The sequence below is a fragment of the Larus michahellis genome, chromosome 1, assembly GCF_964199755.1.
Source record: "Larus michahellis chromosome 1, bLarMic1.1, whole genome shotgun sequence".
NCBI classification, from domain to species: Eukaryota; Metazoa; Chordata; class Aves; order Charadriiformes; family Laridae; genus Larus; species Larus michahellis.
In genome coordinates, this window is record NC_133896.1 from 30,238,730 (window position 1) to 30,262,330 (window position 23,601).

Sequence of the window (23,601 nt, forward strand, 5' to 3'; positions counted from 1 at the left end):
TCTGAATGCTGTCATCCAGGGATGCAGTCAAACTTCAAATGAAACCCGAAATGGAAGCTTATGAGTCTATTTTCCTTGTATTCATATATTGTTTTGTCCCTGTGAAATGTTAATTAGCTGAAATACGACTGTAGAAAAATCTTAGGTGAACTAATTTTCCAGGTTGTACGGTAATTGTAATACCTTTCATGTAGTAGACAACACACTTCTTTGACTTGATTTTAAGCATAATGATTATCTTGAAAATATATGTTCAACAATCTTTAGCGGATAACCAGAAAGTGCATAAAAGCTCATGTATTTATGAAGACTGAAGTTATATATTTAATCATTTCTAATCCTATTATTTTCTTATATAGAACCTAGCCACATATATACATGTATTTAAGGTTTAGAATATCATGCATCTTAGGGGACAATAAATATAAAAATCATGTAGTGAAAATACAAGAGCACATTACTCAGTAAGTATAATGTTGGGCTTCTTAAATGTATTAACTATATTCAAGAAGAACAAATTGGTCATTCTGACTGTCCATGTAATACCTGTTTACTCTGTGATACATTGCTTATCTTATCTCATTCTCGTGAAATAAAAGTTCACAGTTAAATACCCAGTTGTCCTAGGAGACATTGGATAAATTTTAATACTCTTAATTATCCAAATATTCAGTGTGAAAGACATGAATTTTTTTCCAGGTTACGGGGGGCTGGAAACTGAAGCTAGCAAATTGAAGATCAGTTACGTTTTGAAAAGGGCTGTCAGGGGGAAGGAAGCACAGAGTTCCAGTAGTGCATGTGAAGGTTGGAGAGGGAAAGACGAAATAAGCAGTAATGCCCCTTTGGGTACTGAGCAACTAGAAGATGAACTATGAAAGGTTATTTATATTGCACACACGAAATTTGTTCCTCTGTGACTGCTTAGCAGCCTGAAAAAGCACTTGCAAGGCTTTAGCAATACGTTCAGATACTTCTGCTGACACCTCATGGAAAATATTGTTGTTACACTACTTTCTTTTTTTTCCTTTGTTGTCTTTTTCTGTAATAGTATTGAATGGCTGGTTCTGAGGACTCATTAGCCTTGTCTGCCACCTTGTAGGTGTCAAAAAAGGAGAAAATCTTGCATTACAGGAGACATGGGTTTTTCTGTCTCTTAGGAACCATTGTAGGTATGAGCTACATGTAAGAGAACTTGAATTTTTGGTTTATATTGCACTTGCCCTCTTCAAATCATGTTAAAAAGACTTAAGAAAGGTAACACAGTAAACAACAGCTATTGTCTGTCCTCTAGGCTTGCTCCCTCCTCAGATTCTGTCCTGTACAGTTTCTTTCAGCTCAGGAGATTTTCACACATGGTCTTTAGTTGCCACAAATTGTTATCTCCCACTGCTGAAGTAGTTTATCAGATAATTCATAATATTCTGCAGAAAAAAAATTCTTCCAGTTTTCTGGAGAAAACTAAAAAGGAATTCAAAACATCCTTTCAGAGTCTTGCATGTAAAACACATATTGCCAGACTATAGCATTTGTATTTAGCATTCAAACCCCCACTCCCCAAAAAAGTATGTTTTCTACTTCAACTGTTCTGTTCTTAAGTACAGAATCCTCTTGCGTCTTATTCTCAGCGTCTGTCCACAAAAGATCGAATAAAGGCAAATGCCTGTCACTTCTTAATACAGCCCAGAAAGGAGCAGAGGACAGATGTTCATCCCCTTTCCTCTTTTCAGTGGATGCAGGAATGGAAGGATGCAGTCTCATGGATAATTTAGCATCATTGGCTGGAGTGGGAACTGGAATGTGTTTTCTGCATGAATTTCCAGCATAACAAAGACTAGAGTAGCAGGTAGTGGATCAAATTCCCATTCACCACTAGTCTTTGTAGCTGGTGTTCACATATCAGCTTACTAGAAGACACCTGGTTGCCTAGTGTAGGAGATCAAACTGTTAATGCAAAGGCCAAATTGTACAGGCGTTGCTGCATTTAGTAGCATTGTTATTTCTTACATTGAGTTTGTAGTATTTGTAGAATAAGTACCATTAGATCTAGATGATTTCTTAATTATTAAGCAAATCAGGTTTCAGTAATATCATGAGTGGAGCTGGCTATAAAAACTATTTTTCCTATAATATTTTTTCTTAGAACTCAAAGCTAGTTACTTTGTTTTGAAATGCAAAAATTCATGGAAAAATGAATATTCCTGCATGGGGATTGCATCTAATTACATCAGTCTTACACGGAAAATAACACATCTCTATTCCAGCATCTGTAGGACCGGAGATCAGTAAAATGTATACTGCAGATCTAGAAAACAGTAACTGGCTTATCTCAAACCATATAAAATCATCTTTTCTCTCCTTATAGAATATTTTAGATAGTGAAGCCTAGCCAAAGTCATCGCTTTCATATCAAAGCTTGGGCTTCTGTCAAATGTCGAAACCTCTTCGTAGGGTTTGCAGTGTGAGTCAGTTGCAGATCTTATTCTTTGGGTATGACTGTGAAACTGTGCTCTGGACCTTTCTTGGGACTACAATAAATAGATAGGATTGGACGGGGGCTGCTTTTCTCTTTAATAAAGTGGGCAGTAATGTACAAAGTGCCTTGTAAACTGTTATTGATCGTATAATAGCTGCTTCATTTGCCCACAGAATTACTGTACCATGAGTGAACCTGTTGATCTTTAAAGTGGTTTGAAGTGCATTTTAGGACAAGGGGCAACAGAACAGGCCAAATCTGGTTGTCATTAAACATGGGTTTATACAAAAATAAATAAATAAGAATCAGAGAATGCAACTCCGATTGTTCATACTTATGCCGAGTAATGAATAATTTTCTTTTTTCTGATTTTTAGTATGAATTTATCATGTGCAACTTTATGTTCTTGTCTGTGACACTACCTTTTTTTTTACCTCCAGTTCTTTAGGCTTTCAAAAGTTGAAATGTAATTTTCTTAATGCAGCACACGATGATGGAAAGGATGTCTAGCAATTGGAACAGTCTTTTTGTCTAGTGTTTGGAGCCGTCCTTTGAGCTCTGAAGGTAGAGGGTTCTTGTCTATAAAAATTACCCACTTACAACTGTGAGCAAGTTACACAGTTTAACAGTGATGGTTCTTACTGTAATCCCTACTTAAACACCATCAGCATCCTCAAAGTATCTCCTTAGGCACGAGATCTTCCTGTAGGCGCCTAAAGCCTCAGGTAGCTTCATTTCCACAACTGCTTGAAGTTGGGAACCGTGGGGTATCTGCGTGCACCCAGGACACTTGCACCATCCAGGATATGGGTGGGCTAGATTTAGCTTCCCGAGTACTAGGCTGAAAAAAAAATGCTGAAAAGGATTGCTGTGACTCTTGTGCCCATGCTGTTTCAGGGAATATATAATTATTCCCTGGGTTTACCATAGAAATTATTTACTCCAGTGTTTGAGACATTCTTCAAAGACAGAAAATGTCTTGGTTCAGACTCTGATTTTGAAAAGGATTTTCAGTCTGTCTCACACGTCCCAGATGAGCATGCTAATCACTTGGCTCCTCAGACTTCCCTGCAGCAACTATTCAGCTTTGTATACAATCAGAAAATATTCATTATACCATGGGGAAAGTGAAAGTGGCTCGAAAGCCTACCAAGTAGCACATGATTTTTGTAAGCGTGATCTGTATTCATGTCCTCTTAGCAAATCCTATAGAGGAGAGATTTAAACCTTGTCTCATGTTACATATGAATATTCTCCCCAATGAGAATAAAAAAGCATATTAAAAATTGATGAAAAATGCACTACAACTTCCTCTTTCTTTGCTTTCCTTTGAGAAGAAAGGCTGGATAGCTCACTTTTAAGGGGATGAAAGACATCCCTTTTTGTTCTGCTTTTTACTTTGGGTTCCTAACATTCTCATGTGTAAGCTCCTGTGTAAATGCCGATTTAGATGCCCTTACAACAAGTCTTGAAAACCTGCATGTGCCTGATGCGGTAATTCTTGAGAGCCGAGACAAAGATACACGTGCTTTTCAGTTGTTTCAGCAAAGAAGTTGAAAATCCTTTCAAATCCTATAGAGGTCAAATTGCTGGTGTAAGAAACTATAAAAGTATCTAGCTGCTTTTTAGCTTTGGACTCTTCTGTGGATTCCACGAAAATAGCAAATGTAATCAGGTCTTTTCTGTGCCATTATCTTGGAATGCTCTGATGAACTAGACAAGAGTGATGGAACCTAATTGCGTGTTTACTGAACGCAGTGTGGCGCATTCTGTGGTAGCAATGCCAAACCTACATCGCAACTCCACTGGAAACACTGTTAATTATACATTAACTTTAATTGAGGGGAGAGCCTTAAGCTTTAGAGGAAACTCATTCAAAATGGTGGGATTTCTCTTGCCACTCTAGGCTTGAGCATGATTTCTTCCGTTTTTAGGGTGTTTTCTAATATAGTGGCAGTATTAATTTTTTAACTGTTGCATAGGGGGTCGAAATACAGCTCTTGAAAAATCTACATAAATCATATCCTCTTTCATACAGTTTAGGTCATAAGAAGAATAAAATCAGAAATTACTGCATTGTACCTAGTAGTTGGCAGGATAATGAATTTTTAAATACAATGGAGGGAGGACCTGAATAAAGAGGTTGTTTTTAAGACAAATCGAGGTTGTGGTTTGATTTGTAAAAGATCGTCTTAAGCCTGTCAGCCACAATTTGTTAATTTCTTTCTTTAAAAGAGAAAGATGCACAAGTAGTTTTTTTCAAATGAATCTTTTACTGTTAGTAATAAATTCAAACTTGTTTCCATGTACCTGCGCAAAAATTCTGCAGCAGAAGTGATGCTGCCTAACAAAAGGAGACTGGTCAATAAATGGGAAACTGCATGATGCCCCAATTGAAACGTGGACGACTTGAAGCCCATATTGTTGACAGATATTTGCTAAGAATCCCATCATGAGGAACGACAAACTGTTATCTTAGAGGGGAAAGTTATTCATTAAATTATACAGTAAGTTAGGTTGGAAGGGTCCTCAGGAGGTTATGTGGTCCAACACCAGTTCAAAGAGGAACCAACTTCAAAGTGAGATCTAACTTTTTTTGTAGTTCAGTGAGATTGCTCATTCAAAGCTGAATTTCATTATGCTGCTATCATTTTAATTCAACCAGACCAAAGTTTCATAAAGAAGCTAACATCCTTAGTTTTAGGGAACTATTGTTACCTCGTATGTGTTCTTCGTTTTTTTGCCCAGCACACATCAGTTGGTACTAAATCTCAGTCTAGCTCAGTGGTTGTATAAGACGTGGTCAGGGAAGGCACAAGGTAGAGCAGCTCAAGGCATGAACTCATCTGACAAGACACAGGTTCTGAGGCAAGTATGGATCTTAAATGTATTAACTTACTGAAAAATGGGTTTGGATTTCAAACTGGACTCACAAGTGAAGGAAGCGTTGCCTGTGGCTAATTAACTGAAGTAACCAATATGACCACCATCTCCTGACTTCTACAAGTAGCCACTTCTTTTGATCCTCTAGTCTATTCAGAGATGGGAAGGTGAAAAGAATTTTTTCCCTTAGCAGCCATCTGTTTTAAAATTTATATAATATTAGTTACTAGACTGAAATCTTCTTTGCACCTGGAGGAGAAGTTTCAGCTACTAAAAAAAAGTGGTTTAGCACTCGCGAGGCCATAGGTACGGATGCTCAGCACATCACTTCCCCCCTTCAGTACTCTGACTCTCTTCCTTTGCTGCCAAAGCTCTGAGGGTGCTTTTCTCCGAATCCCAGTGTAATGGTGTTAAAAGGTTAAAGTTAATGTAAGGCCTTAACAGAAGCTGTCAAATGGATGTGCCAAATTGGCATGATTTGTTTTCCTTTTGCCTGGGAGAACTAAAAAAAGTGGGACAGGCTGCCCAGGGAACTGTTTGAATCACCATCACTGGAGGTAGACGTGGTGCTTAGGGACATGGTTTAGTGGTGGTTTTGTCAGTGTTAGGTTGATGGTTGGACTCAATGATCTTAAAGGTCCCTTCCAACCTAGACGATTCTATGATTCTGTGGTTCTATGGCAATGGAGGCTGCTGGATAGAAACAGCGGTGTGTGCTTTGGGGCAGTATGTGTCCTTCCACACCTATTTAACTGCGTTCAACAGCCTCTTGGCACTCTAATAATATCTTTTCTCCATGGTTATTGTAAAACACTGAGAAATTAAAAAAACAGGTGGAAAACCATATACTTTGGCTGTTTCATCTCCTATTTCACAAAAAGTAATCTGGCTCGCAAATTCCTTGATATGGAGGGGGAAGCCTGTTAGAGTCATTGTTTACCTTGCAGTAGAGAAACTGCAGAGGCCCCGTGAAGTGGTATAACTGAGGAGCATCATTTTTCCGTACTTTGTGTGATGAATAGCTACAAGAGGTCAAATACAACAGGGAACTGGCAGCTCATTATAAGTTTACAGAGTGCGGTATTTCTAGGAACAGAGCTGTGGTAACTTATGGCATTTCCTAGATACAAGAAGCAGTGTGACTGTGTTTGTGTGACAGTACCCCAGTAGTTCACAGCATTACCCCACTCAGAGTTGTTGCAAGGAGAGCTTCTTCCTGTGAATCAGCATAAGAAATGTCAGATGGGAAACAAAATGTGCATTCCCTGCTGGGAGGAACCACAAAAAGGAGGTGTAGGCTCACAGTGGAGAGGTGGGTGGAGCAATGGCTGTTGGAAAATGAGTAAGAATGAGGGCAGAAGTGGTAACATACTCAGCAGAGAAGATAGAACAGAACAAAGTACATAACTTTTAGGTAACTCCTGGGCACATGATTAATCACATCAAGGTACCCCTTGCATCTGTGCTCGGCTAAGAAGAGAAGATCTCTGGTGTTTGTTCTCAGCAGGATTCACAGATGTGTCAGCGGTACACTGAAATGTATTTTGTATCTGTACGTCACTAACATTTAAACAGCAAGCGCATTTGTTTAATTACTCTAGTTTCATTACAATTTATTAATCTGTCAGTTTTAATCTTTGTAAAGTTCTGTGACAAGGAGATTATATGTATTCCATTTTGATGTGTTTAAGAATTAGTTGTCACTGAAGGCTGCTATTTGAAATACATTTAAAATAAGAATAGTGCTCATATATGCTTCACTAAGTACACAATGAATTAAGGCATTCCATTTTGTTTCTCAAGATCATTTGGCCCTGAATGACAATTTTGACGTGTAAAAAAAAAAAAAAAAAAAAAAAGTTTAGAGCAGGTTTTTAGACAAGGATGTGTAGAACTTTACTTTTTCAAGTACTTCTTACAGGGTGGATGATATTGTTTGGCAATCTGATGTTAAACCCTTTTCCCTAATTCAGGGGTAACCAAATCTTTAAAATATGTAGCCTAATCTAGCATCTAGCATTAGTTATGGTAGTTTGGGGAAAAGATATTAATCCTTAAAGGTGGCAGACTTATAGACCAGCCAGATGTAATTTTGTACATTTTTACTGCAGTTTAAGCTTGTGTTGTTGTTTGTGAAAGTTCTGGCTTTACCATAAGGACTCAAAGGATAAAGTTCAAGGTAGATTTTTGGTGTAGTTATCTGTAAATGTCCTTCCTATAGCCTGACTTGTAGACTGTGCTGGAGATAAGGACTCAATAAAGTTAAATTCATACTGTGCTCTTGAGTGTTGCTAAAAGACTTGTTTTTAGAGAAGAATGAAAAACGTGCAGTTGTGATACTGTCAGGGACATCTTCTATCCAGTAGAAGCTAATGACCTGCTCTTCATCGCAGTCCTGCAGTTATGCACGTGGTTGCAGAAATGGCACTCAATTTAACTCCGGAACTTCCTAGCTAAGGGTACATAGTGAGAATAGCTGGCTCATATTTCCATCTTGGATTATGTTTTAGCAGTGAGGTTTTTATAAGCCTTTTGCAAAATTTCAGTCTGCTTGTTACTATTAGTGTTGACTTTCTTTACTTTAGCTACTGAAAGAATAAAAAGTCTTAAGTCTACTTCAAATGATAAATTATAGAACATTCATGCATGACTTTAGCTTCTTTGAGGGTTATACTTACAAATTCATTACAAATGTTACCTGGGCTTTTATGGTGGTGGGGATTTGTCTTTTAATGCCTTTTTTAGGTTCAGGTTAAACGTTAGCTGTTTCTTTATTTGAAATGAGACACTTAAGTGGGATGCAAGTAGATAAATTTCTAAATACAATGGTGTGGAGGCTGTTTGCACTGCAGAGCTGCACTTCATGAAGGAGAAAATTAACAGGTGTTTCCCTGGAACCTTTTGTCTGTTATTGGCACTAGAAGCAATATAAGACACTTATAATTGTAAAATTACAGAATCACAGAATCTTCAGAGTTGGAAGGGACCTCTAGAGATCATCTAGTGCAACTCCCCTGCTAAAGCAGGATTGTCTAGAGCACATCACTCAGGGCTGCATCCAGGCGAGTCTTGAAAATCTCCAGAGAAGGGGACCCCACAACCTCCCTGGGCAGCCTGTTCCAGTGCTCTGTCACCCTCACTGTAAAGAAGTTTTTCCGTGTATTTGAACGGAACTTCCTACGTTCCAACTTGTGCCCATTGCTCCTCGTCCTGTCGCTGGGAACCATTGAATTGTCTTTTGTGGACTGACTAATATTCTAGTTAACAAAAGAGTTTGTAAAAATGTAATTATAAAAATTTTTGAGCAAGATGATTCGCTTTTGCAATATAACAATGTAGTATGGAAAGGGGTATTGACATGCTGTGCGTATTGTTAATAGAAAAGGGCATCAGCGGGCTTAGTAAGGTAAGAATTGGAGAAATTATTGCTGCGATCTTTATTGTCTCTATAAGGAGGCTAGACCAGATGCTTATAATCACCATTTAGCCTTCTGGTCCTTTAACCTTTGTTCTGTGGTGATTCTGGCAAGAAATACTTGAGGCTCTGCCATTTCCCCTGTAAAGAAATTCCAAGCCAGTTTTCTTGTGATAATATGATGTCATTTGCATTTAAGTGTTTATGTTCCATGTGAAGAAGTAAAAAACCCCGACTTTCCACACTTGAGGGCATTTCTGACAAAAGCCTTAGGTACAAGAGCTCATTTAATTCATGAGCTCCAAGAAAGTTGTCAAAATTTTGCAGAGGCTGTTTTTGTTTCATTCTTTTATACTGAGCTAAAAAACAGAATTTAAAGATGAGGAAAAGAGAAAGACTTTGGAGTTTCCTTTGATAATTCAAAGTAATCACAATCAAGTCTTTAACAAGGCCAGGGAGGATTGAATCTACCTCTCCTTTTTTTCCTCTCTGTTCCCAGACTGTAATTTGTGGGATTTACTACACAGATTTTGCTGTGGCCAAATTGCACAAGATTTATACGATTATTTTTTCCAGATCACATTACCTAAATAAATCATTTGTTTGCCAATAACAATGTGGAAATCTACTGGTATAATCTTTGCAGTGGTAATTTGGGCAGTTTAAATACCACCAGAAATGGGAACACCTGTATGCTTTCAGAATACTCTTAACACCCTCAGGCAGCTTTATTTGGACAGATGCCTTATTTTATTACCTTTCTTAAAATACAAACAGTGCTGAATATTGTTCTGTCCAAGTCTTTTTTCTATCAGCTTCCTGAGCAGCTGCTAGGCATTTTCTTCTTAATATGATCTAAGATCCTCTGCCGCCAGTAGATAGAAGCTGAATGTAAATGCTTTCCCCTTCCCCCCACAAGCTCAAATGCAAATAAGCGGTCTCTAAGCATAACGAACAGTTGCCTTTTGTCATAACTAAATGCAGAAATCAATAATGCAGTATAAAAGCTGTTTTAAGGTAAAATGACAGATCTAACAAAAATATGGAATGCTTATTCAGCAACTTGTCGATTTTCTGTATTCTCTTTCATCTGAATGATAAAAATAATCTGTGGTGAATTACGGTACAAGTTAATTGTGAGAAATTTCATGCGCTTGCAAAAGAAATAAAAGCAGATCTGTTTGCCATACCACACAGAGTCTTGCAGTAATATTTTCAAAACTGGAGTAAATAAAGAATAATAGCTAACACAAGAGGTTTTAATTACCACTGGGGAGGTAATTGAAATTTTTTCTGAGAGGACAAAGCTACACTATGTACCTAATTAAAGAAAATGTGCCAGTCCTTCAGAGATTGGATAATCATTTTCATTGTTATGTTTTAGCTCCTAATGTTCTAGAAATGGAAAATTCATAGTTATGAAGTTTTGGATAGGGTCAGACAGTGTAGTGATCTTATCGCAGTCAGTGTATGGTGGCATGTTGCAGTTTTCTATTTTGCTTTGTCTTAGCACAGCTGTTTCAGCATGAATGCTCTAATTTTTTCTAAAGCGGATAATTTTATTGTCTGGTGCATGAAATGAGAGAAGAAAGAACTGATGTTGACATACATCATCAGTGTGGAATAAATTAAAACCAAAGGATATTACCTATGTTATATGACAGAAAACGTGCTCATGTTCCCATAGGAGAAATCTTAATGAATTAACTTTCTATCTTTGTATACAAAAAGAATACCTCTGCATTCTTTTGATTGCTTTCCTTCTCCTTGAGTGTCTTCTCCTAGAAGTGTTCTCTCCCAGATTGGCTGCTGACCAAATTCTTTGGAAGCCTGCTCCACCTTGACCCTGTCTCATTACCGTCTGGTGATTAAACCTTCCTTTCTAGGAGCAGTAACATTTCCTCTCCACCCCTTCCTTTTTTCTCCATAGGGACAGCTTTAATCACTTGTAGATTGAGTTCAGTGGCTTTCTGGCCATTATGGTATGCAAAATTCTGGTTACATTTTGGAGAGGAAGGTGGTATCTTTCAGTCATTCCATTTTGATTTGCAGTATGTCTGAGGGAGTCCCACTTCAATTTCTGAAAATCTGAATGGCTCTGTGATGTGTCAGTATGTTTTAAATGATGATAGTTAACTCTAACTGATAGTGATGTAATTTGATTTATAATAAGGATACAAAATTTAGTCCCTTGTAAAATGTGAATTATTCCATCTTTTTAAAGTGCCGCTTCCCCGTGACTTCTATTTCAGATGCATGGTTCCTCAGTCACGATGGGTGTCTCGTTTCTTTGGCAAGTGCGTTGTATTTTTATAGACCCATAAATATGGGATTGCTGTGGCTTGTAACTGTCAACACAGTCCTCCTTGCCTATCTGGCTTTGGCTGGCTGGACTTGTTTTAGCCTGCCTGGAGATTTGTTCTGACTTATAAAAGCATTTATCTAAAGACAAAGTAATAAATTTATATCTACTTTATTTTAGCTCTTGCTTAGCTTTGTACAATTGTGTGGTGTTACCCACTTTGGTACACATCTTGTATTTACTAGATACTTATAACATGTAGTTACTCTATGTAGAGTTAGCTATCTATAATCCTAGATGAAAATGGAACATGGAAGACTAAAGACATGTGACCATAACTGAGACCTTGAAAGTACTGCCATGGGATGATACTAGGGCCCCCAGACCTATGAACAGCTCACCAGTGTCCAAGTACCGGTCATCAAATAGTGTGACCTCGAGAGCAGAATAAAACCAGTTTTAGGGGAAACAAAGAGAGCAAAGAACAGATATATGGCATATATAAACCCACTTGTATATGATGAATGAAGATGTAATGCAGATGTGCAGACTAGAAACAACAAGGTGTAAAGCACATTAACAAACATAAAAATTACTCCAAGAGGAGCCTAGAGAGAGAGACGGAAGAATCAGGCAACACCCTACTTCTTACGGCAAAGGACTTGAAATGCTGATAATTCGGTCACCATACACCACCTTCCCAGGTTGAAACCATTGACCTTAAGACTCCAGAGGGGCAGTGGAAGGGTGAGCAAGGAGTAGATACCAGAAAGATTGTGTGTATATATGTAATTTTAACAGTATTTTTTTTGGAGTGTGTTAGTATTGTTGTAAATGGACTAATAATAACTCTTTGATAAGACTGTTATAACTTTTATTAGGACTAAGAATAAGTCTTTTCATATTCAGTGTGTTTCTTTTGCCCATCACAAGATCCTGAATGTAACAAATCAGTGGGAATTCAAGCAACCTATTGTGTAACTTGGGTGTCACACCTCAGTAACAGTGTGTGTCTCCTGATTTTAGGCCCTTAGTGCAAGGGGGTCTAGTTTCCTTGCAGAATTAGTGGAGCTTTGAGAGATCGATCAGAACACTTAACTGGGGATCGCCTTCTTTTCATGGATTATATAAAGCTCCTAACTTTAGCATTTTTACCAGATTTTTTTAGGTCATCTTCTTCCCTTCTTGTCAATTCCTTTTTTATTTGGCAGCTGGATCCTCTGTGGCAAGATTGTTAACTTGAAACCTTGGTTGTCGGAGCTTCGTCAGACTTCCTTTCCTGTGCATCTTTCCTCTGTTTCCGTTCTGGTTTAGTTTCACTCTTTCCTATTGCACTGGACTGTTTACACCATATAACATTTTTAAGTTACTTTGCTATTTGTATTCCAATGTTCTTCATTATTCTGAAGAGTTGGGGGATGCATAGTGTTTGTATTCCAAAGATGTATATGAACTGTAGGTAAAAAGACTAAACCATGTTTTAAGTGTGTTCACTGAGAGATTTTCTTGATGCTTTTGGATATAAAAGGATGACTCTGCATTTTCTAACAATGAATGCTGTGAAATAGAGAGCTCTAATACCTTTCTCACCTTGCGTGACAAAGTACTTCAAATCCTTGACATCTTATTTCTTAAATTAAAACTATTTTTACATTGATGAGGTTTTTTGACACATCTCACTTTTGAGCTAAATAAAATTCTTCAATGAAATCTGTGAAATTTGTACACAAAGAAAACTGTAGCACTAATTGGATTTGAGGTCTTTAACTTTTTCCTAGAAAACACAATAACTTTACTCAACACCAGGCGGTGTACAATATCTGGTTAACACTGTTATGGTTTATGTGATTTGTAGCAATGGCAAATATTTTTTAAGTTTCCAACAAAACAGTGCAAGAGGGGTATATGGGGTATGGTTATACATATGTATGTATAACAAGTTCTTAAAATGTAAAAGAAACAGGATTGGATGTGGGCTAATTTTCCGTATTTGTAAGAGAGCTGTATGCAGCCTTGCTTTTCCAATCCAGTAATGAAAAACTTTTCACCTGCTCTAACAGAGTCTGAATTTTGCCTGTATGACTGCTTACAAACCTTCTGTACCACCAGCTGGCCACAGTGTGGTTTGTTTTCTTGTCTACACCAATAATAATTGTCACTACTTCCTAAAAGTTGTTAACGGGATAACCATAGAACAAATTCCCATTACCAAAATAATTAATGCCCTTGGCATTAAATACAGTCCTTAAAACAGAATAGACTTCACTGAATGTTTTTCCTTGTAAGATTTGTTTATGTACTCAGTTGAAGATGTGTAGGTGAGCTGTTTTTCATAAAAGAATGGAAGTCTAGTCAAAGTATCATGTTCTCTGGAGTTGCCAAAATAATAAAATGTAAGTGTAGGTAAGAGGAAAAAGATAAAATTTTTATTCTAATTACATCTCTCATCTCTTTAGTGCAGTCGCCTGGACTGGAAGTACTTAGGACAGATTTTTCAAGCTCTGATTTAAGAACCATCAGACTTCAAGTAAATTTATTCGGTTAAATAGTAACATGGTTGTAGGGGAAATTTCTTCCAAAGCCCAAAGGGCTGATGACCTTGATCAGTCTGTATGTACATGTTATTTACTTAAGATTAATCTAAAGTTAATCGTGACTCTTCTGAGCTGTCTGTTTATCTCCAGTTGTTCAGTGTATATGAAGAGTTTGCTCTTATCTTCTCCTTGATCTGTATGTTGACACGTGATATGCTGTAGTAATGTGGAAGGTCAGGGAAGATTAATCTTTACAAGCTGTATCATCCTGACACTTGCCTCAGTGATTATATTTGAAATAACCAAAGGCATGCATGTTGGTTTTTGTTAATCTCAGCTGTAATCATAGAATTATAGAATGGTTTGTTTGGAAGGGACCTTTTAAAGATCAACTAGTCCAACTCCCAATAATGAAGTATACTGTTTGCAATTTATTTGTATACTGCAGATATAGTAGATGAAGTTATTCTTCCTTAGTTCTAGAGGAATAAATATTGGAAAATTATTATATGGCCACTCTTGCATTTTGCATGTCTTCTAGCAAACACTGGAAAGAGCATGATTGACTAAATATGACGATTTTTGAAAAAAAAAATAATTGTAATTTCAGTCATTATGAAATTATTGTGCCTAAGTGAAAAATACTGATTATGCTATATTGGTTTATTAAAGTTTGATTCTTTGGAGTTTGAATAATTAACTTGTATAATTTTGTATCGGGTTAAGTGACGCATTGTAGTGAGACTTTCATGTTTCTCCCATGGGTAGGGACCATTGTGTTTGCACCTTTTCTTGCATGCAAATGAAGGTAGCATTGTGTTGAAGGAAGTGCAAAATGGAAATAGTAGCAAATATTTCTGATTGACGTTTCTCTAAATTGACATTTTTCTGATTCTTTTTCCAGTCAAGGCCTCAATCTATCCCTATTGAGATAATTTTAAGCCGATGTGTCATCGTAGTTTAGTTACACATCAGTAATAATTTGCAAATGCTTTTTCATGGGTATTTGTTTTCAAGTCTTCATCAATTTTTGGATGTTAATACCCTTCCCAAATACATGAAAAAATTTGAGGTGGGGTGGCTTGGTATTATTGAATGCCCTCTGGATTTTCTGGGTTCTTAGGAATGCATGCATAGTTGCAATTATATAAAATTTAAGGAGTAGTGATGACCATAATCTGTTTGAATGGCTTATTTTTCCTTGTTTTTCTCATCATTTTCAGGTCTGGCAGTTTCTCTTCAGTTGCTTCATGGAGACATAGAACAAATTAGGAGAGAGTATACGTCCATGTTTACCCATGGAGTATCCATAACAAGGAAACTAGGTTTTTCCAATATTATCATGCCTGGTAAGTTAAAAAGAAAAACCTCTCAATAAGCAGCAGAAGAAAGAACTAATGAGAAATTACTTAGCTTGCAGCTTATTTCCAAATAAATACTGTATTCTAAAGCTTCTTAAACTTTTCCAGAGACCTTTTTATTTTACTTTTTTTCAGATAGTTAGAAGAAAACTCTGTCCCAGTGGTCCCATTACATTATACATTTTATAGTTACTATGTCAATGTCAAAAGGACATACAGCTATAGCAGCCTTTTTTGAGAGGTGGAACCCCACTTTGTAGAAGTGGAGATGACTGAATACAAGACTGCTGAGCTCTATGCAGAGAAAGAGATAACCAGCCGAACATCGTGTCCTTAGAAGATGGTAGCTTTCTAAATAAGGATTCACAAAATCTCACTGACACTGTACAGCTTCTGGTTTCATCAGATTTGTGTCTCAAATACTGGAAATGAAGATAGTGGAAATAGATAATTATAGGGTTGTAGAGATTTCATTTTGATTATATTGTATGACAAAATATGCAAATACTTAAACAGATGCTAAGGAAGGTAGAAAGAATGTGTCAATATGAATGTGAAGAAGGAAATACAGGAAGAAGATCACAGTAATATCTATAGTTCCATCCCTGAAATTAAATTTTTAAAAAGTTTAGTGAGTTGCTGGAAATTATAAGGCTAATGTCTCTTTAAAGGAAAAGCATATTTGCAAGCAGACTAGTTTGGCACAATTATGATATTGTGTTGTTGCTGAGAAATGTTGCAGGGAGGAGCTCACATCTTAGTTTCATCTGAGTACACACACAATGCCTTGACTCTCTCAAATTTAAATCATCCTCATGACTTGCAGATTTTTAATACAGACTACCTTCTTAAAAAGATGTGTCTTTGCATTCCCGGGCACATAAATCAGAAGTAAACTAATGTTCTGAGGCAAGAATAAATAAGCTTTAATACTTCACTAATCAAGGAGGTCTTAAATAGGCATTTAAAACTCAGTAATGAGACTCAGCTTTAGCTATGGGCATGTATTTCTCTTGAACTTCTGCCTGAAACTTGACAACTGAGAATTCACTCTTGTGTTCTCCCTGCCAGTTAAACATCTGTCCTTCTACATGCTTGATCAGTACTGCTAATCACTTAAAACATGCACAGAACACAAGTTAATAAAACGGTTTTAGCATTATTATGAAAATGCTCTGCTGCTGTCGCTGCAATATTTAGAACAATAAAATGCATGAGTCAGCTGCCATTTAATTCAAAGGTAAATTATATATGTATGTTTGATGGAAGCATTCAATTGAAATCTTATGGCTTATTAGCTAGGGTTTATTTGTTGTATTACTGTTGGATTTGTAATTTGAATCAAATGAGTACTGTAGATAATATAGCTGATAACAGTGGAAGCAGTTTTAGTGAGCACACTGTAACTCTCATTAAGAAACCTTTCTCCCATTTATCTATGATTTAGTGACCTTCTGCTCTGTGTTACCACATTTTCGAAGTCCTATAAATAGCTTTCGTATCCCCTCACTTTCCAGTTGTGAAATAATGTGATGTGGTAAATGGCGAAAACCATGTTATAACAGAGTACTGTGTAATCAGCTGCTGGAGGAGTTTCTCAACTCTGTTTCAAAGAATTGCGCGGTCTCAGTTTGTCCCTTTTTTAGTTAAAAAAATAATATACGGGTTCTGGGGTGCTGCTTTCTCAGTCCGAATGTATACATACCTCAGTTTAGAAAATGCACAACTTCTATTCTATGCTTACTGGCATAGAAGAGGTTTCTCCTAAAGAGAAATAATCATCTTACTCTTGGAATGACAAGTTCCAAGGGCTAACCAGAGCAGTATGCCCTAGGCGCTGAAATGCCCGCAGGAAGCTAGCCTTTGAAATGCTTTTTTCTTTTAAAGCTCTCCTTTCATTTTGTTTCTCTTCTAGTGTCTTTTTTCAGAGATAAATTAGAGAACTTCATCTTTTGCCACTGGAAATGGTCATTAATTAGATCTTATTTTATATTTTTGTTGAAAGTAAGTATATTGCTGTGGCTAATTAGCACTTAGGTTAGGGCTCTGAACCAGACTCTCTTGAATTATTCAAGAAGAAATACTTCATGCTGCTAAACTACAGCATCTATTTTATAAATGCCATATTTTAAGTCTCTGTCCTATTCTGGTGTATTTAAACTCTCTCTGACCTTAATTTTTCATCATATCAATCCTTTTCTTTGTGGTTTTTGCTGTTAAAAGTAACTGGGATCATCATACATGCCAAACTAGAATTTTGTTGACAATATTAATGCATGTTTTTATAGAGCAATGCTTTTTATGTCACCGGAGCCTGACAGGGTGAAGCCAGAGAAATGCTCTTTGCAGGACCTGTGGAATTTTTTAATGAAGAACTCCAAGTGCTTTAGGAAGTGAAGTAGATGGGTAGAAAAAAGCATATATGATTCAAAAAGGCCGTGAAATAAGTAACTCTATTCTAGCTGACAGAATTGTGAGTCTAATCAACCTGCATTTTCTACGTTTAACCAGGATTTAAAGGCAGATTCTATGCAACCACTAGTAAACTCCTTTCCAGCATCCTAGTGTGGCAGTCTGCAGATTCACAAGTCAGTATTCTCGGAAAGCTTTGTACAAAATCGAAGGACGACTGTGCTTACACCCTAAATTTCTGTGTTCACCATTTCCTGAAAGGACAGACAACCGCAGCACTACTTAGTATATAAAATTTAGCATTAAATATTTATGACCATACTATACTTTTGGAACAATACTTTAAGTTAGATTAACGTACATAATAGGTGATGGAATGTGAAAGCCCTTTTGTATTTTTCTATACATACTCTTCCCAGCTTTTGTGCTGTTTTATGTAGTGTGCTCTTATGGAATCCGTTTTCAAATTTGACTTACAGCATCTGTATCAGTGCATAACTTCAGTGCTGCATATGCTCATGTGTTCTAGCACATATGCATGTACATTTTCTGTCGCATTTTTGTGGAAGATATCTAATTCCTTGAAGAAGCCTGATCATTAGTGTGTGTTGTCTGGGGTTTTTAGAATTGACATAAACCCTAGCACAGCTGTTTGTCTAAATGAGGATTTACTGGAGGAGCCATAGCTCTGTGCTATGACTGCCAGTTCTAAACACACTCTAAACTATCATTTGATGAGCATCCATATAGTTGCACATCTTCCTTTCTTGTGCTTATCAGACGAGAACTGCATCTGCTTTACTTTATTTAAGCTATACTGTTCTAAATAGCGCTAAGTCTATTACTGATAGTAGTTGTCTTGATTACTTTGTACATGCAAAGCCAAAATCCATTCAGCGTGATACACTAGCACATAAAGTAAAGGCATCTCTCGTGTTTCTGTAGAATCCTTTTTTCACTAAGAAATTAAGTTAGGTCCAACCCTTACTTCCGGGAATGTTGCCTACAAACTTACTCTATGCATCTATATATGTCCGTCTATAATATTAAAGATAATTCTTATTTAAAACAGCTATAGATGCAATTTTGAAAGGCTCTGTGTCTTATAGAGGGCAGCAGCTCTCCTCCAAATGTCTTAATCCATAAAATGTACTGCAACATATAAACAATTGGCCTGTTGGCTGACATCTCAACAGATTTTCATAGATGGATGTCAATTAGCTATAGACACCTTTTTTCATCTTATGATCTGAACTAATGGCATTACCACTGCTGAGATCTGACCACCTCTTGCTCTGAGTTAAGATCAGAGTTTGTATTTCTTCCTGTCCATCCAAATTATTAAACTCTTATGTTGTTAGAAGAGGTTAAAGAATTGACGAGTCAGTACAATGGTATTACATTGACCGTTGTTTTCCTTGTACATAAGCTTAGAGGCTCTATAATGCCAGTGCCTATAGCTGAGCTAGTCAGACCTGACTGCAAAGTCTTGGCTTGTAATCCTTCACTCTGAATTTTTTGGTCCTCTTCTAATTCCGTGATATAATTTTGCAAATAACATAGCTAAAGACTCTACATGAAGCTGCGGTATTAATTTCTGCAGTGGAATTCCATACTTTTAGACTTATTTGTCAAACAATAAAAGTCATATTTTGTTTCTCAATGTTATATCTTTTTTTTTTTTTTAACAATTTCTGCTCATTGAGCAGATAGAATGAGCTGCCCGGGATGTTGCAGTGCTTTTAAGTTTCCTACATTAAAGTTTCATATGTTTAATTTAGGAAAAATAACTTTGGTTTTTTACCATCACATCTGCATTGCTTTGCATTTGTCAACTTTTACCTTCAGTAGATGCCCTTTAGCTGTCCAGTTAAATCTCATCAGAATTCTCCTTTGAAAGCTACTGAATATACTCATTTCTCCTTCATCTGGATTATTAAAAGGTCTTTTATTCTTTTCATGTGCACATACATGCTCTCCAGTCTTTCTTACTTTCTATTTTCAGAAGCTTTTAAAATGAAACTAGAACTGAAATCTTTGTCTTTTTATACAAATGATCTCTCAAAATGCTATCCTTATGATAACATGCATTTTGCAATGATGTGGTTTTGACTAGAAGCATATTCCTTCTTTCAAAGCTTAGAATAAGAGTCTGAAGAGCAAAAATGTAAAGAAAGCTATGGAATCTGTTCTCTTCATCATGGTAAGTGTCTGTATCTGTCAGTGAGCTTGGACTTAGTAAAGAGCTGTTGATTCTAGGAAAAGAAATATACGTCTGACGCACTAAAGCATTTTCTCCCATGAGCAATGGCATGAATTTTTCCAATCTTCTTTATCCTTTATGGAGTACAAACAGCCTAAATTTAACACCTGCCATTGTTTGCTGTTCTGATTTCCAAGAATCCAGAAATATGTATTTTTAATTACTGAAAGTAATATTGCCTGGATATATTAGTTACACAAAATACGTTTAAGTAATATTGTGGAGTAAAGTCACCCTGAATTTTGACCTTTCACAAAATTGTAGTATTCTGTGGGGAGTATCCTCTGCTTTCCAAATCCTATTTTAATATTTTTTTAAAGCTTTGATCCTATCTACCAAAGGATTTATCATTTCTACAAGTCACTGGAGAAAACAAAGATACTAATACATGACTACATACTTGGTTAGACAAGTGCAAGGAACTTCTATATTGTTTTCCTTCTCCTTCCCATCTCCTCTGTCTTATTTTCTTGGTTCATTAGGAACTGAAGGAAAAATAGAAGAGAACTATGGAAAGGGAAGAAAAGCCAGAATTTAAATGGACTTCCCTTGTTTTAAAGTCTCTGGAAGTGGATAACAGAGAAAAGGGTCTTCTGCAGTTTATAGTATTTGGAAGAGTAAGCTGGCTTTCTTTTGAGCATAGAAAAAGTAGCAGTGATGCGTGTGAAGTGTATACAAGGATAGTTATGGCTTGGAAGTCTTTCTTCAATAAAACAGATAAGGAACACTCGCAAACTAACAAGTGAATGTTTAGCTCTGTAAAAATAAATGGTCTTTCAAAATTCTGTTGGAAATATTTTTTTTTTATATTGTAGCTATCCAAAATCAACAGGTCAAAGTTTTCTGTTAAAAAAGCTTGAAAGTCTTTTATTCTCCACTTGTTGAAAGTAACTTGTTTTACATCTCGTTGTTAAAAGGAAGGGCAAAAAAAGAATTCACAGAACAATTGAGTCTTACCTGGCAGATCTACAATCCATTTCTTAAAGTATTACAGTTTGAGAATCCCTTGTAAAGGACATTTCATTTGCTTAATCAGCTGTTTTCTGATGCATGTTTCTTAGGGCTTGTAGGTAGGGTGACTGAGAAAAGGAATCTGTTTATTCATCTTTGCCTTTGATTTAAATGCCAAAGTTTACTTAATCCAGTAGTAAAAAGGCAGTAATGTTATCAGTCACCAATGCTCACAAAATTCTAACACATCCAGAGCTGGTGATAAAATATAAACTACCTAGCAGTATATAATTATTAGAAATGGTCTTATTTCTTTCTGCCCATCCCCCGTCATATTCTTAAATTCAGACAAACCCCCCTGCCCCAAATAAGTTTTTGTCAGGTGTCACCCAGAGGGTCCCAATATCAGACCTTTTCTTTGTATGTATATATTTAAGCACTGAGTACAACACTTTCTTATTCTAGAGTCATATGTGAATATTACTTATAAACAGTAATTATTGTGAGTCTATCAAAAGCTCATTGCAAATAGCAAAGTTGTTCTTTGCCACAATAATGAAGAAGTCAAGGTATTGCTACATGGGGAGAAAGCACTGAAGAGACAGCTGACTGGTGGTTGTCATTGTCACCAGTCCATGCCAGTAAGTCTGACACGTGTTCACTGGCACCTTCAAGCATGTCAATGAGATTTGCCCCCTTTCTTAAAAGTGTTGAACACATTTGCTGATAAGCAGCCAGCCACTCTTTTGGTATCTCCTACAATGCAAAACAAAGAAATTGTTTCAATAATGGGATTTCACTTCCTACGGTGATGAAATTTTGTGAAATGCAGTGTGCCTGTATCTTCCTGAGATGATCTCCTGAAGGATGTCCTTCTCTCAGAGAACACCCTTCTGTACTACGATTTTAACAAATGAATGATGCAAGATTGCTTAACTTGATTCTTTTTTTTTTTTTTTTTTTTTTTTTAAATTAAATACGATTCTGGATCATGTGTAAGAAATCAGGAAGGGAAGGCAAGAGACTGGCATGGCTGAGTAAAGACATGCTGGTCAAACTAAAGGGCAAGAAGGAAATGCATAGGCAGTGGAAGCAGGGACAGGTATCCTGGGAAAAGTATAGGGACGTTACCTGGTTACGTAGGGATGGGGTGAGGAAGGCCAAGGCACAGCTGGAGCTGAACTTGGCAAGGCACACAAAGAATAATAAGAAAGGACTTCTGCAGGTATGTCATCCAGAAAAGGAAGGTCATGGGACATGGACCTGTTGGAGCGGGTCCAGAGGAGGGCCACAAAGATGCTCCGAGAGGTGGAATACCTCTCCTACGAGGAGAGGCTGAGAGAGTTGGGGTTGTTCAGACTGGAGAAGAGAAATCTCTGGGAAAACCTTTATTGTGGCCTTTCAGTAGTTAAAGGGGGCCTACAGGAAAGATGGGGACTGACTTTTTACCAGGGCCTGTTGCAATAGGGCAAGGGGTACTGGCTTTAAACTAAAAGTGGGAAAATTCAGACTACATATAAGGAAGAAATGTTTTACAATGAGGGTGGTGAAACACTGGCGCAGATTTTCTGGAGAAGTGGTAGATGCCTCATGCCTGGAAACATTCAAGGTCAGGTTGGACGGGACTCTGAGCAACCTGATCTAGTTGAAGATGTCCCTGCTCATTGCGGGGGTGGGAGGGGGAGGTTGGACCTTTAAAGGTCCCTTCCAAGTCAAACCATTCTATGATGCCATGAAACCATCAGATTCTATGAAATCATCAAAGTTCAACTGCCAGAAAGGCATTAGCAAGAGGTTAGTATTGCCATAGTATTCCAGGACTTAGTATCTTCCCCCTCCCCACCCCCAAAGTGTATATATTAATAAACATCTACGTTTTCACAGTTAAAGTATTTACAACCTCCAAGTTGTGACTGCTGCAAATATGATCAGCGTGTAGTGTAACTTGTTGAGATAAGGCTAAAACCTGGTGGTCAGTACTGCATCACCCAGACATACGACCACCTACTTTCAAATTGAGCTCTTCTGTCTTATTCCCTGCATTTCTGTAAACTGCTTGTTCTTATCATAACTTCAACTGTGCCAGTTCCAGGTTTACTGGGCTAAAAAGGGAGTAGAAGGTGTTCTGCCCTTGTCTCTTATCTTCCAGATTTGCTCGTTATTGTCATATATCAGCATGGATAGTAACATCATAGAACTTCCTAGCTGCTAAAAGGCACAGCATGAATTGACTCTGAGGGTAGACTAAGGGTCCCTAGTCCTGAGGTCCCCTTCCTCAAGTTAAAATCACCTTCTATGTGTTTTTTGAGATCCTCCCACTGTGACAGTAGCTACACAGCTCTTGTCCCATTCTATAAAGTATTCTAAGGAGCTTTTCTCTAAAACATTTTGCATCCACAAGATTAGCATCCTGGATAATACCATTTTCTCTGTGCCACATCCAGGGATTTTCAGTCCCTACAAGTGAAATTGTTTTAAGAGCTGTTCAAGTCATGTTTTAGGTATAAAACAAAGCAACTCATTAGCTTGTATTTTACAGACGTATGAATGAACAGGAAGTTTCTCTAAACATAATATGTTTTCTGCTCCTTTCCAATTCATGGTTCTAAAGGACCTATAATTCTGAGCAAGGCTTTCAAAAAAGCAGTTCCTAACAAAAGCTCCTAGTGAGTTCTGTGTAATTATTTTTAAATTAGTGGCTGCTGTCAGGACAGTTTAGATTTGCACACTGAAAGCTATAACTATCAGAGGTGCTATCTTATTCAAATACAATCACGCTGTGTTTTGTTACAGTACTAAATAATCAAATTAGAATTTATTTCACTAGAAAGCTTTTCAAGGATAGCTGGCGAACTAAAGTATTTTTTCTTTCTAATAAAGACACCTACCTTTGATCTTTGACTTCTATCTTCAGCTTGAAAACCTTGTTCAATATTAATATACTACAAGAAATTCTGCAGTTCTAAATGTGGTTGGAATATGAGAAATGTCTTGTTATTATAGTACT

The 23,601-nt window shown here is 37.0% G+C and overlaps 1 protein-coding gene across 4 annotated transcripts in view; it reads left to right on the forward strand.

Moving 5' to 3' along the window:
- The window catches only part of DOCK4 (dedicator of cytokinesis 4), a 254,830-nt gene that overhangs the window by 126,351 nt on the left and 104,878 nt on the right, over positions 1 to 23,601 (forward strand). For all 4 annotated transcript variants that reach the window (XM_074607063.1, XM_074607144.1, XM_074606881.1 and 1 more), the window contains exon 13: positions 14,831 to 14,956. In XM_074607063.1, coding sequence (XP_074463164.1) covers positions 14,831 to 14,956 — 126 coding nt within the window. The remainder of the gene's footprint in view (positions 1 to 14,830; positions 14,957 to 23,601) is intronic.